General features: G+C 39.9%; 2 protein-coding genes across 8 annotated transcripts in view; one reads left to right on the top strand and one right to left on the bottom strand.

The window, feature by feature from the left end:
- Nucleotides 1-78: 78 nt before the first annotated feature.
- On the bottom strand, nt 79-1,912 carry LOC110016899. 4 transcript variants are annotated; one of them, XM_020711096.2, is made up of 5 exons: nt 1,696-1,912; nt 1,483-1,616; nt 1,248-1,334; nt 958-1,122; nt 79-336 (listed from the first exon to the last, which is right to left on the bottom strand). In XM_020711096.2, the coding sequence occupies exons 1-5, from the start codon at nt 1,706-1,708 to the stop codon at nt 190-192; spliced, it is 546 nt and encodes a 181-aa protein (XP_020566755.1). In that variant the 5' UTR covers nt 1,709-1,912; the 3' UTR covers nt 79-189. The 4 variants fall into 4 exon arrangements, with proteins under 4 accessions (XP_020566755.1, XP_020566753.1, XP_020566754.1 ...); XM_020711094.2 differs by having other exon boundaries at nt 79-393; nt 1,696-1,910; XM_020711095.2 differs by having other exon boundaries at nt 79-393; nt 1,483-1,607; nt 1,696-1,906.
- A 1,163-nt stretch (nt 1,913-3,075) lies between these two features.
- LOC101160845 (chloride channel protein 2) overlaps nt 3,076-12,839 on the top strand; it is a 55,142-nt gene continuing 45,378 nt past the window's right edge. For 2 of the 4 annotated variants that reach the window (XM_011486859.3, XM_020711091.2), the window contains exon 1: nt 8,167-8,485. In XM_011486859.3, the coding sequence (XP_011485161.2) occupies nt 8,435-8,485 (51 nt within the window). In that variant the 5' untranslated portion in view covers nt 8,167-8,434. Of the gene's footprint in view, nt 3,996-8,166; nt 8,486-12,839 lie in introns of those variants that run through there. The other 2 variants (XM_011486858.3, XM_020711092.2) reach the window with 2 other exon arrangements.

The following is a 12,839-nucleotide window of genomic DNA, read 5'->3' as shown; positions in this document are numbered from 1 at the left end:
TATGTAGTGTCACTTAATGAATGTTTATAGGCATGTGTGTCAAAAAATATAAGCTAAAATAAATTTGGTACAAAAAGCTAAAATTAGATGGTCTGATCAAACTTTAATATTAGAGAACAGAAACCAGTTCTTATTTAACTTCTATGAACATCTTGGAACTGAAGACAGGGGAAAATAGCTGTTTCTGTGTCACTGAGAGGTGCATCTGTCTCCCAACGTGAGAGTGAAACTCTCCAGTTTGCCAGTGATCAACTGGTTGTAGCTCTCCAAGACTCTTCTCAGACTCTGGGTGCTTTGGGGAACACAAGACAATGATGGAGGAAGCACTGACCCCTGCTGGTCCAAACAAAAAACAGGAAGAGCTGAGGCTGATGACAGGCAAAACACATAAACCTGAAAAAATCAAAGGTCATGTTAAGACATTATGCACAAAAATGAAATTAAATGCACCCCTTTTGCAATACATGTGTTTTGGGATAAGCAACATCTTTTACTCGTGACTTTTTAGAAGGACTGTCTCACTGGGAAACTATGCAATATTATCTCTGTCACATTCCCAGGAAGGAAGCTTAGAAGTCACACAACTAAACATCATCACTTCCAGGGAGGGGATATTCCAGAAAGTCGTACTTTTATGAGAAACCAGGAAATTCAGCCACTGGAAAAAGTTGTTAGCGCATCATAATAAAGTGGAAATCAAAAATAGTAGCTTATAAACGTGTGCTGTGAAATTATATTAGAATTTTTTTTCATGACAAAAAAACCTTCAGATGTTTTTTTTCTTAAAGCGGGAAGATAAGTATTGCATGTTAGAAACAGAATTAATTTAAGAAAAAAAGACAGAAAGTAAAAACCCCCAAATAAAACTGTGTCATGCATGTCAGACATCTAAATATTTGCAATCAAAAATATAGTTTTTAGGTGCTCCACATAATAGCTTGTTTTAATTGTTCTTACATTCAGCTGAAGATTTGTGATTATGAGCAAATAGTTTCTGATGTTGTTCTCTAATCTCTGCAGCAATAAAGTTCCACATTCAGATTGTGTTGAGTTTCTTATAGTTCTTATATTCTCAGAAAGAAGCTTCAATGACACAACAATATCTTCTCTTTTTTCCAGCTCCTGTAACAACACACAAAAACACAAAATGTGTCATAAAGGGAAATATTTAGCTAATCTTGTCTGATAGAGCACAAACTCAAGAACTGGTAAATATTCCACTGCAGATAACAAATTTAAAGACATACAGATTTTTCTCCCCATGTTGCAGCATGAAGTCCAGTGCAGGGAAGCAGAACTGGAGAGGAAAGGGTCATCAAGTCAGCGCACACACTCTGAAAGGAAGCAGAACCGGGACAATAGCCAGGCAACCAACAGGCTTGTGGATGAGTTATGGTAAGAATCAAAAAAGACTCATGAGAAACACATACGTTTTGCCAAAAATGATCTCAAAGTTAAGAAAAGGTACATTTCTTCCCTCACCAGTGCACCCTCCAGCTCTGCCACAATGTTCAATGCTCTCCTGGCAGCTCTGTTGCACACAAAAGCTATGGGTTTAGCCTCAGTGTCCCACACCTTACAGGCAACCATCCAGAGCAGCAGGAGACCTGGATGAACTCATAGAAAAACACTTAGCTGTGGATCTACAAGCCAGTTTATGACAAGTCCAGCAACAGTTTGAGGGTGAGTACTCACTGCTCAAAGCCATGTCCAGCTCAGCTTCTCCTGGTGAGCCCACATTAGGTTAATCCTGGAATGTGCCAGGTGGAGAATGCCCTCAGTGTTACAGTGCCTCATGGAAAGGAGCTGCGTGTTCTTTTTTGTCTCCCCACTTGATTTCCCACCTTCTCATTCAGTAGTGGGAAGTGCAAGTGTTATCTAGCCTGAGAGCAGGAGGCTGTCCAACTTCTCTAGTCGGCACACATAAAGTGTTTCACACTGAGAATGAGAAATAAGTGATATCAGCAGCACTTTTTTCCATTCTTATCCGGGTCGGAACTCATATTTGTGACTAGAGATTAATTATTAAACATTATGAAAGAACATTTACACGTTAATTGATTTAATTGATTTATATTCCTACGATGTAACCCAATTGATCTTTCTGAGGCAAGTTGTTAATTTAGTTGACCTATACAATTTTGAAATCATTAAAAGAAAGATATATCCATATTGGAAAATACCATTTGGATTGAGGCATGGTGGGTTTATTTTACTACAGCGTAAAAATAACCAAGTGCATTAGAGCGGCAACACACGTAATGGCCATTATTACAGTCCAATGTGTGGAAACACTGAATGTTCTAATAATGTTCTGTTTGTATTGTTTTGATGTGGAAAAACAACAGTGGACTGAACTATGTGATACAAAAATGTGAATGGATTTGCCATTAATTCTTGTTTACCTGGTTGTTTGTACACACATTTGATGGACAATTGATTATCTTGCTAGAAATATAAGGAATCTGGAAAACTTCCATTGCTCTGTTCAGTATCCAGGTAATTATCTCAAAGTCACTCTGGTTGAGGTTTTGTCTAAAGATGTCCTGGATCCATTTTAGGTTAGTGAATTGGATCCAAACATCTACGGAACCAAAATTAACGATGAATCTTATAATTAACCACAGATGTGAATTAAATTGTTAAAATATTACACTCCCACAAAGATGGCGTCATGTCAGTCAATGTTTAAGCATTTTCGCTTTTTAGTTATTTTTACTGGTTTGTTTTCTGTCCAAAAATAAACAGCAGCTTACGTTTAAAAATGTTTTGTTCTGGGTTTTTTTTAACACATTTTAGGCACTTTTTGTGTAGTTGAATATATTAACTATTTTTTAGTAGTAGGTTTTTAGGTACGAATGTTTTAATTTCATTTAACGTTTGAAAATGACAAATAAGATGTATCTATCAGCAAGAATGAAGAAACATCTCAGTAAAGACACAAAAAAATTGTAACCTGTACGTGACAGTTTTATTCTAAGGGCCAAATATGTAACCTCATATTTGCAGACTTTAGATAAAGATATTTTCCTTGACAGGACAACAAGCTTTTTTTTCTTTTTTTTTTTGTTTTTGAGGGGGATCGCAGCTGGAGGACGCAATGGCTGCAACTCAATTGGGTTTAAAAGCTGTCAAAACGACAAGAAGGGCGAGGGAAGATTGAGGGCATGCACCATGATCCCCATTTTCAAAAAAGCGCTAGTCAAGTCTTCCTTTCCTCCGTTCCTGTTGCGCCTGGCGAGACGCAGGACGACTAATGGACCCGTGATGCGTCTGTGTGCTGGCACATGCAAACGGGGGGGGAGACAGACGAAGAGACAGAGCAGAAACATTAAACACCACTTTCTCCTTCAGAGTGTTTTCATTTTTCTGCAGATAATTCCGTCTGCGGCCAATTAAGACGAATGTGCGCCGCGCCTCCGCGCATAATGACCGGATCGCCGGAGCCTTTGCACATTTGGAGAAGACTGCGGGCCGCACTGATGGTACCCGCATTGCATCACGGACACGACACCCGGTACCCCACTGTCTCCCTCCCACCTCCACGGGAGCCGATGAAGAGGCTGTATCATCCTATCACAGAGTTTGTTTGACTCATGCAACCGCGCTCTCAGACTGTCGCTCAAGTCATGGTCTCCACAGACGCGCAGGAGCCGCGTTCCCCGCTGTGCACAGCTTCGCAGGCGCTTAACCGGTAATTACGCGCCGCGCTGACAACTTTGGAATCGGGCTGCATGGATGGATTGCGCATCAGCAACAGGCCAGTCTGCGGGATCAATTGAGTGAGGCGTCCCCACTTTGGAGAGCTGTGTGACGGCCGGTTGTTATCCGCTCACATAGCGTTTGATTCTGTAAGTGAGCGCTGCAACCTGTGGCTGTGCGCCTCTTTTTTCCATTCAAGATTCTGCTGAGGCGCAATGGAGGGACGCAGCTGACGACTCTCCATCCCTAACCCGAGGAGGAGGCTATAAAAAAAACAGCTCCTGTCAAAAACGGTGAGTACACTGCGTGCTGGCAAATTCTGTCTCTTTCTGCCTTTTTCTTTCACAATCACATCGTGGATCCCCCGAACTTTGTCCAGATCCGGCTCAAGGACAAATGGCAAATGAAGGTCCAATACAGATATTGAGTATATTTTCTGTTATTTAGGTTTCTTTTAGATGCTATTTTTTGACAGTTTTTATATTTTACTCTTGCTGCCGCAAGAAACTTCTATTATAAAAATAGAGGCATAGGTGGTCAAACATGTGATTGATTCGCTGGAGTGACTCAAGGTCCTTATGCTGTCTGTCTGTCTGGTAAAACGCACCAAGGACTAATTTAGTCTTTTAGTTTTCATTTTAAGTCTAAAATAAACCAAAACATTATCTCCCATTTCATGTTTATCAGATATAATGATACAGGAAATGAGATCTGAATCCCATGGAGGTTTTTAGATGTGGGTCACTGTGTTGCTTCTCAGGGCTGCGGAGCCTCCAGTCCTCATGGTTCTGCATACCTGTGGCTGCCAGCTTCTAATGTGATCAAGGCGGTGACACTTAGTGGCTAAAAGACTTTGCAGACCCGTGTGTCCATGCATTTTCATAAATAACTACATCCTTGCGAAAACATGTTTGAGCTTGTGTGTCATTTAGTGGTCTCTGAGGTCCTGGTTTATTCTTGTGCTCTTGTTTTTTTCACTGCTTCTTTTGCCTTCAGTCAATCAGCTGCAGCCTGATGCTGAATGTTTGATCAACAGTCACACAGGATTGACCTTAAAGTAAATTGAGATTTTAATCCGAAAAGTACCACAAGTGACCTTGGTGTCTACCATTTAAAAATGACTCACTTCCTTAGTTGTTTTTGAAAACTTTTTTTTTTACCTACAAGGCTTTTACTTATGAAACTTTCGAATATCTTAACCCATAAGAACCAAGACTCATTTAAATGACTATTATGTGAGATATAGCATAGTCTAAGAGCACCACAGAACACATTTCTGATCTTTTTCTTTTGGATGTCACCATGGGTTTTTACGGGTTAAAGTAAAAGAAATCTAAATCTGAAAACTGACTTTTTTTTGGTTCAAAACATAAACAATTAAACTTGTTGCCTTTAAATCAATTTGAAATGTTGCTCTATAGAGACATCAAAGATTTACCGACCAGTAAAGTTGTAAATTTTGTTGTAAAGAGCTTGTGCATGACTTCAATCAGTTACAGTAATGATAAAGGATTAAAAATATTCCAAAATGTAAAACTTTTATTATTTAACTACGGTACTAGATCACATATTTAGAGTTGTTGAGTGCATTTCCATATACTGAAAGTGGTCTGGAAGAGTCGGACCTCCTGACCTCCTCCTTTAGAACTAGACTTCAACGGCAGGCATCTGCCTGATCTGGTTTGGGTTAAGTAAGATGGCAGAGGGAATGAAAGCACAAAAATACTGGATTATCTACAGACATTCAGTCTAACTTTAGAGAGTATGTCCACATCCCAAACTGAATCCAAAGCTGACTCAGAGAAGCCTGAAAGGTAAAACATCTGCCTCCAGTTCTGCTTTTGGAAACTCTAAAAAGGAATCCTCTTTTCACGGAAGTTCTCTGTCGGGGAAATGCGGGACGGTGAATAAGATATGAAAAGGATGGTCCTTCTGAGCTTTATATGTGAAAAACATTTAAAACATAGTTTTACCTGTCACACATAATAAAGAAGCTTTAGCTACAGAAATATGATATCTTAGTTGCTCATCAGGACTCAAGCATACATTTATTTTGCTTTTTTTTTTGTCAATCAGAGTCGTAAATGTCCTCAAATTTTGTGTCAAACAAATACATGTTTGTTTTTCTGGTGGCCATAAAATATAAAGTCCAAATGATGCAAAGTTGATTGTGCATCAGAGTACTCATGGTGCTTGAAAGGTTTGGTTGGAAAAACAGTTTTAACTTTCACTCATTACAACTAAATTTGAAATATGTACTATTCTTCCGACTTTTTTATTTTTGGTAGAATGACTGCTGAAAAGAAAAAGACTTTAGCCTTTAAATTGTACTTTATGTAGTTTATTCTGGCATTCGGTGTACTTCTGTACCAAAACGTGCACACATGTTCAAACAAAGAAAAGAAAAAAAAATTATAAAAGAAAAGAAGATTTAAAAGAAGATTTTTCACATGATTCTAGTCAGCCAAATGGGACAGCCGTAAGACTCTGTGTTATTGCAAAAACCGGGCTCTTGTGTTTTATTCAGATTGTTTTGGAATTATTGCAGGAACGTTATGGCACATGAACTTTATCTCTCCCACCATAGATTTTTTTTCTCCCAGGTCTTTCTGGTACCAACAGTCAGTCTTGCTTTTTTGGTTGTGCAGGTTCGAAGAAAATGAAACAAATTAGTCTCAGAATATCACAGAGCAATCAATGTGGTTTCCTGCTGACTAGGGTGGCAAACTAGCAAGATTTATTCCTTCTTCTCCAGATTTATGGTAAACAGTGCCGAAAAGTTTCCATCAAGTAATTAAATTGTTCTAGTTTGAAGATTGCTCTCTAGTTTGAAACATTTCCCCATGCTTTTTGGTCAGTAGTTTGACTATGCAGTCTTTAAAGGAACCTTAATGTGCAAACCAAACCTTCATACAACAGCTATGATCAACTTTCCCTTTGTTGCTCCATTATTTTCTCCACCAGCTTCTCATGAGTCTATAGCAGCAACTTCAAACTTGCTTAAAACTTGCGAATCAGTCCTGTCTGTTTAAGGACATTGAGGGTTTAATTTTTTGTTTTGTTTGTAAGAAATAATTTGGGTAATTTTACTCAACATCAATCGTAGCATAACACTTTTAAAAGCATTAAAACTTAACTTTCAATAAATGTTGTGTCTGTCCAGATTTTTTTCTGCATATCATAAAACATGAAGTTCCTGTATTAACTGTTAGTTTAACTCTAAAAAAGGAAGAAAGTCTGAAAGACAAAGTTTTAGACGATAAAATATCTCAGTAAATGTAAAGTTTACAAAAAAGAATCAGTATTTTCAGGTCTTTTAATCTATTGACTTGACCTGTTCACAGCTGCCATGTATCAGAAAGTCAGTGAGTTACTATCTTTTTGGCTCAGTTTGCATCAAAAGGAGGAAAATATAAAATTTTATCGGAAATTTTAACTTGGAGTTCTGTTTTTTTTAGATTAAGATGCAAACAATTAAAAACGAATTCTTAAATATTTCTTTTAACCTGTTTTATTTTGTTTTTTTTACAGCTCATTGTTTTAAGAGCTGTGCAGCCGTTCCCCTTAACACCTCCACATTTGTTTGCCAAGGAATGAGTGAAACTCCTTCCCACTCAAATGTCCAAAGTGGAAGTTCTGGTGGATTGAATTTTAGTTAGAAGGTCATTGGTTTGAAACTCTGCTAAAATGTACATGATCTTCCTTCTTGTACCATTATTATTGGAGAAATTCATCTTTCAGTGCTGAAACATGCATTTTGGTTTGTTCCTTAGTTAAAACATTCTCTTATAGGAGGAAATTTGTCAATAATAATAATAATTAAGACAATAATAATAATAATAATGATGAGGAGGAGGAGGAGGAGGAAGAGGATGATGATGATGATGAAAAAGCTCAACTCCAACATAAATTGTGTTTTCTTACTAAAATAAAAGCACTCAGTCCAGATCTGGACCTTACCAATCCCGTCTGATCCTTGTTTTAAAATTTATCCATAATAGTGCAGCACATGAAAACACCGCACAACAGAAAATAAGATAACAATGTGTAATTACAAGAATAATTTTAGCTATAAAAACAAGTAAAGGTATAAATAAATACATTGTAAATTAACTATAAAGTGATGCAAAACTCAATTAAAAAAAGTCCTTGAACAAAAGTTTACATTTACACTCAATTTAACTTTTCTTTTTATTCTTTAATACATGTGCTTTAGTATGGTATTTGCCTTGTGGTAAATGATGCAAAATCTGAGAGAAGATGAGTAAAATTAACTAAAAACAAGTCTGACTTTTAGATCAGAAACACACAGAAAACTTGTGAATTTCTGTCAAGACTTCCCTTAAAGATCAATCTGACTCACAGGAAGATAAGATAAAGCATTAATATCACCATAAAGTATGTCTTCACCTGTAATTTAATAGTTACTAACAGACTGAAGCTCGTGCAGGTCCATAACCTCCTCCACAGAGAGGCGCCAGCTGGGAGGGAGGTGGCGTTTCGCATTCAAAGCTGCAGCTGCAGGGCTCCAGCCGGCCGTACCTACTCTCATCTGGACACTCACTCACACACATCATCACACTGATGGTCATCTTCTCCACGCGGGAGACCTGTTACACACCGCACATGTGACATGTAATGTCAGGCGGCCGCGCGCTCCTCCGGCGGCCACTAACTGCTGCAGAACTGCGCTCCTGACAGTCTCGTGGTTTTAGAGGGGAACGCTGCTGCAATGGTGAAGGACAAGCCCGAGGAGCGGACGCTGCAGTACCAGCAAACTTTGGTGAGTGTCGGAGGGGATGGGGTGCTGCTTGCATCATGCCGTGCATGTGCGACTTTGCACGCGGCGCGTTTCACGCGGCTTCTGCTGGCCCAGCTGAGCGAGCCCCTGCAGGAGGAGGAGAGGAGAAGCTGATGAGAAATCTACCTGCACATGCGGAATTTTTTTTTTGTAACACCGTCTTCCTCGTCGCTTCTCATTCATTCACCTGGATCCACAGGTGTTGTACCCCTCCAATGTCCGTTTGCCTCCCCCCCTCACAACCCCTATAATTAATATTTATCACTTCAATCTGTTCAGCTCCACAGGGAAGCTTGCATTTCCCCGCTTGCTTTATAGTCAAAAAGGCCATCATCACGAGATTTTTTTTTAAATAATGATCCATTAGCATTACATTACATTCAAGTCCTCTGCATCTTATAGTGACTCCTGCATATGTTGGCCTTCCTCTTCTTTTTTCAGAAGTGCCCCCCTTCTATAAACTAAAAGTGCTTTCTGAATATAGATTGCTTCGTGCACCAGTTTTTTTTATTTTTTTCTTATAGAGAAAAAATTGATACCCTGGAGAACTTTCTATTCACATAAAGGGACAGAGACAGGCAGTCAAGCATTGAATTTGAGATTCATTTTACATCCACTCAGGTGTCTGCAGCAATCCGTCATCTGTCTTTCTTCTTTTGCCCGTGCACATCTGCAGGTTCTGCCGGCCAATCTGTGCAGCTGCATGGACCCCGGTGGCACACGTGATGTTCTTCTTGTTTTGTGAGGATCGATGCTGTGCTGTGTCCCAGCCAAAAGATCAATAGCAATGTAAAATGGCAGGTGTAGAAGATTTGAGCATTTGGTCTCACCCCTGGCCTTCTCGTGTGTATCACTCAAAGCGACGGCTTTATCGTTAACTCCCTGCAGTCTGGAACCCCAAAAATAGATTTGTGTGTGTGTGTTTCTTTGCATGTAATGGTGCAGTGTGTGTCCTGCTGCTGCTTTTTACTGCAAAGTGACTGCACCGCTCATAGTATAATATTTTTCAGGTGTGGTGGAACATGAGTGGCTTTCTCTCAAAAAACTGAAGAGCATTTATAAATAGAAATAATCCCGAAGATACTAAATAAACGATAAAAAAATGAAGACAAGTGAAGGCTCGCAGACTTTTTTTTGCCATTTCAGCTAAAGTTTAAAATTGGATTGCTATGTTGACAAAAGAATCTTTTGTGTTTTATTGCTCTCCATCAGCAGCACTCCAACGGTTTGCACTTGTGTTTGCTGGGAGTTTTGGCAGCAGAGAAACGCTGATGCTGTTGCACAACGAAGCAGATGACACAGAGCCATAGAGAGAGTGTCGAGATCTGTGTGATAAAGTTTTCCAGGAGGAAAAGGCACAGAATGCCATCTCTTCATATTTGCAGCTGACGCACTTGAAAGGTCCTTTTTTCTTCCCATTAGTCAAACATTTCAGCACTAATTTGTTACAAAGTGAACATTAAAGGGGATTTGGACATAAAAAAACACACTGAGAAAAAACAAAACTATAAAAACTTAAATTGAAAATGGAATTAGATAGTTACAGAAAAATCTCTGTAAATAAACTCAAGTCTTTCTGTTAGGGCACAGGTCACTTGTGCATGCAGTGCATGCTGGGACGTGAGTCTGCTTTTCTGTTGTCTGTCAGAGGAGCAAGCGAGGTTGTGGGTGATGTGGCGATTCATTTTCGAAGTGTTGCAGCTTTCCATCTGAAGCCTTTTTAGAAGGTTTTCTCAGAGATGTGGGAGGTCTGGATGTGTCATCTGGGTTCGCCCGAGTACTTGTGTTTTCTCTTCTCAGAAGCGTGGGCAAGTTTGCTTAATAGGTTATGCATTTGTACTCAGTTTGAGTATGTGTAGGTGTGGGCGTGTGTGACTGAGTGAGTGAGTGGGATCCGCTCCTACACATGAAATGCTGTTGAAAAATCTTGAGCCGTCCCTCATTTATCTGACACCAGTTTACAAAACCTTTTTCCTTTTATCTCTGTGAGCGGGAACTCTTCCAGCTTAATTTTTCATTTTTTTCTAGCACAGCTCTTTACAAACCTATGTGTTAATGTTTGTTTTCATTAACATATTTCAGCCCAGGGTGTTTACAGTGGACAAGCAGGGAGGGGCTTCTCTTCCTTTTTCTTTTGCTACTGTTTACTAGCACATGTCCACCATCTAGAGAGGTGAAGACGCTTGGTGGGAAATGTCCAAGCGGCGCAAATCTCCCGATACTTGCTCCAGGTTTTCACTTTCACATCTCTATTCCAGTATATGACAGACTTGGTGTCATTTTATTCCGGCTGAGCACAAACCACAATATTTAATTTCTTCTCCATGATCAATATTTGCATGGTTGGCATTTTCGGGAATGAAAAGGAACGCCTTACCTACATCACTACCAAATCCGAGCCCCTGATTGGTCAAAATTTGACCTGGTTTTACTCGCAACGTGCATTCAATAGCCACACATGTTGAACGCGAAAACAGTCGCACAAACTTGCACATGCGTGACCACAGGAGTTATGAATGCGTAAGCACAAAATGCATGTTTACATAGACTTTTCAGTCAAAGTGATCTCTTGCAAACGCATTGCTGAGGGTGGTGTGTTTGTGACTAAAGTCCTCTTTTAAAATCTAAGAATACAACTCTGCATCCTCACTGAAGCTACAACCCCACAATATGACACAATGTGTTACCTTTGAGTTGTGGGCGGGAACCCCACAATAATGTGGGCAAATGTCTCCACCCACAACTTGAAGGTAAATTTCTAATGAACTCCTGCCACTCTGGAGAAACTATGTCTTAGAAAACGACGCAGTTTTTTTTTTATTTTGACCAATGGGAACACTTTGAAAATAGATCAAACGTGGGAAAAAAAGAAGAATATTTAAATATTGTCGGTCTCCTCCTTAATAATACAATTTTAGCCATAGGAAACCATAAAAAAACTTTCAGGAAAGTCTGGAAGGGAAATGCAGCAGAGTGGTTCAGGAGATTTCCTGCCGTGTGCACCTGCCACACATACAGGACAGGAGCGCAGATGTTACCAACTTGTCCGTCAAGCAGCAGGTGGTTTCAAAGTGTTACTGCAGCAAACATCAAGTTTCTTACCCACCTGAGCAGGAAGAGCTTCTCCCGCCTCTCCACACAGGACACTGCGGCACCGCAGGAACATAGACAGAGAGAGCGAGTGCTGGTTTCTTTGAGTTCACGCATGTGTGTCTATGTGTCTGAAAATCAAACATCTCACTGACTTGGATGTCCTTCAGCCTGCTGTTGCTTGATAAATATTTAAAGACATTACTGCATATTTTCTTGTTTTTGTCAAACACAACCACAGTGGTGCAGTCAAACAGAAATGTGGGGGCTAGTACACATGGAGTCCTGGTACATCCTTTGTGGCACTATCGCTGTTAGTACTTCATGGGCAGCTGTTTCAGACTAAAATATTATGAAAGATTAAAACTATACCCTTTGAGGTAATGATTATGGTTTTCGCTGAAATCAGCTCTCCTAATTTTTTCTGGAAACACAAAATTGCACTAAAGTTAAAAGAATCAGCACAACCTTTACATCTTTTTGAAGCGGCTGCTTGGATCTCTGATGCTACGTTCACACCAGGCATGTGACACTCGTTCTTGAATGCGCTAAACGTGCACCAATGTGACCAATCAGGGACTTGGTAGTGGCGTGTAGGTAACGCCTTTTCAAAACACAAAAGTGCTAACTATTGTGAACATGATCACAAAGGAGAAATTAATTATTGCGCTTTTTCTGCCTTGCCAGAATTTTAAAACACCATGATGTACATTTATAGGAACAGAGCTGTGAAAATAAAATCCGGAAGTAAGGTTAGCAGGATTTGCACCGCATTGACTTTGCGCACCAAGCCTCAACCCATTGTAGGCGGCAGACAAGTGATAGTAAACAGTAAAATAAAAAAACTAAAGTAGAAGAATCCTTTCCTTGCGGCTCCCTGCTTGTCCGCTATGTAAACACCACCGGCTGAATGTGCATTCATAAAATCGCATCTAGCCTGTTCTTGAACACGCCACACGCGGCCGCAGTGTAGGTACCTTTTGGTATTCACAATGGACTGTTGCTACCCAGTACTATCTAAATAAATAATAATACCCAATACTAGCATACGTTTTCACAGTTGGAAGAGGCTTGGTACACCCCCCAGGAGGTCGCTGAGATCATGTGACCAGGGTCTGCTGGTGGTTAAGAGAACCCGGTTAAAAACTAAAGGTGACAGAGCCTTTGCAGCAGTGGCTCCATCCCTCTGGAACTCCCTTCCTCTCAGCCTCACATCTCCAGACTCAGTGTTTTCTTTTAAAAAGCA

This window comes from Oryzias latipes, chromosome 17 (assembly GCF_002234675.1).
Source record: "Oryzias latipes chromosome 17, ASM223467v1".
Taxonomy (NCBI): domain Eukaryota; kingdom Metazoa; phylum Chordata; class Actinopteri; order Beloniformes; family Adrianichthyidae; genus Oryzias; species Oryzias latipes.
Note: the sequence above shows the minus strand (reverse complement) of the source record. Positions and strands in the feature narration are given on the sequence as shown.

Bases quoted from the DNA above. Each gene is read 5' to 3' on its own strand.
- LOC110016899 (XM_020711094.2), bottom strand. The intron at 1,123-1,247 runs GTATGTCTTTAA...GTGTTGTTACAG, and splicing joins CAACATGGGGAGAAAAATCT to GAGCTGGAAAAAAGAGAAGA. The intron at 394-957 runs GTAAGAACAATT...TGATTTTTTCAG, and splicing joins TCACAAATCTTCAGCTGAAT to GTTTATGTGTTTTGCCTGTC.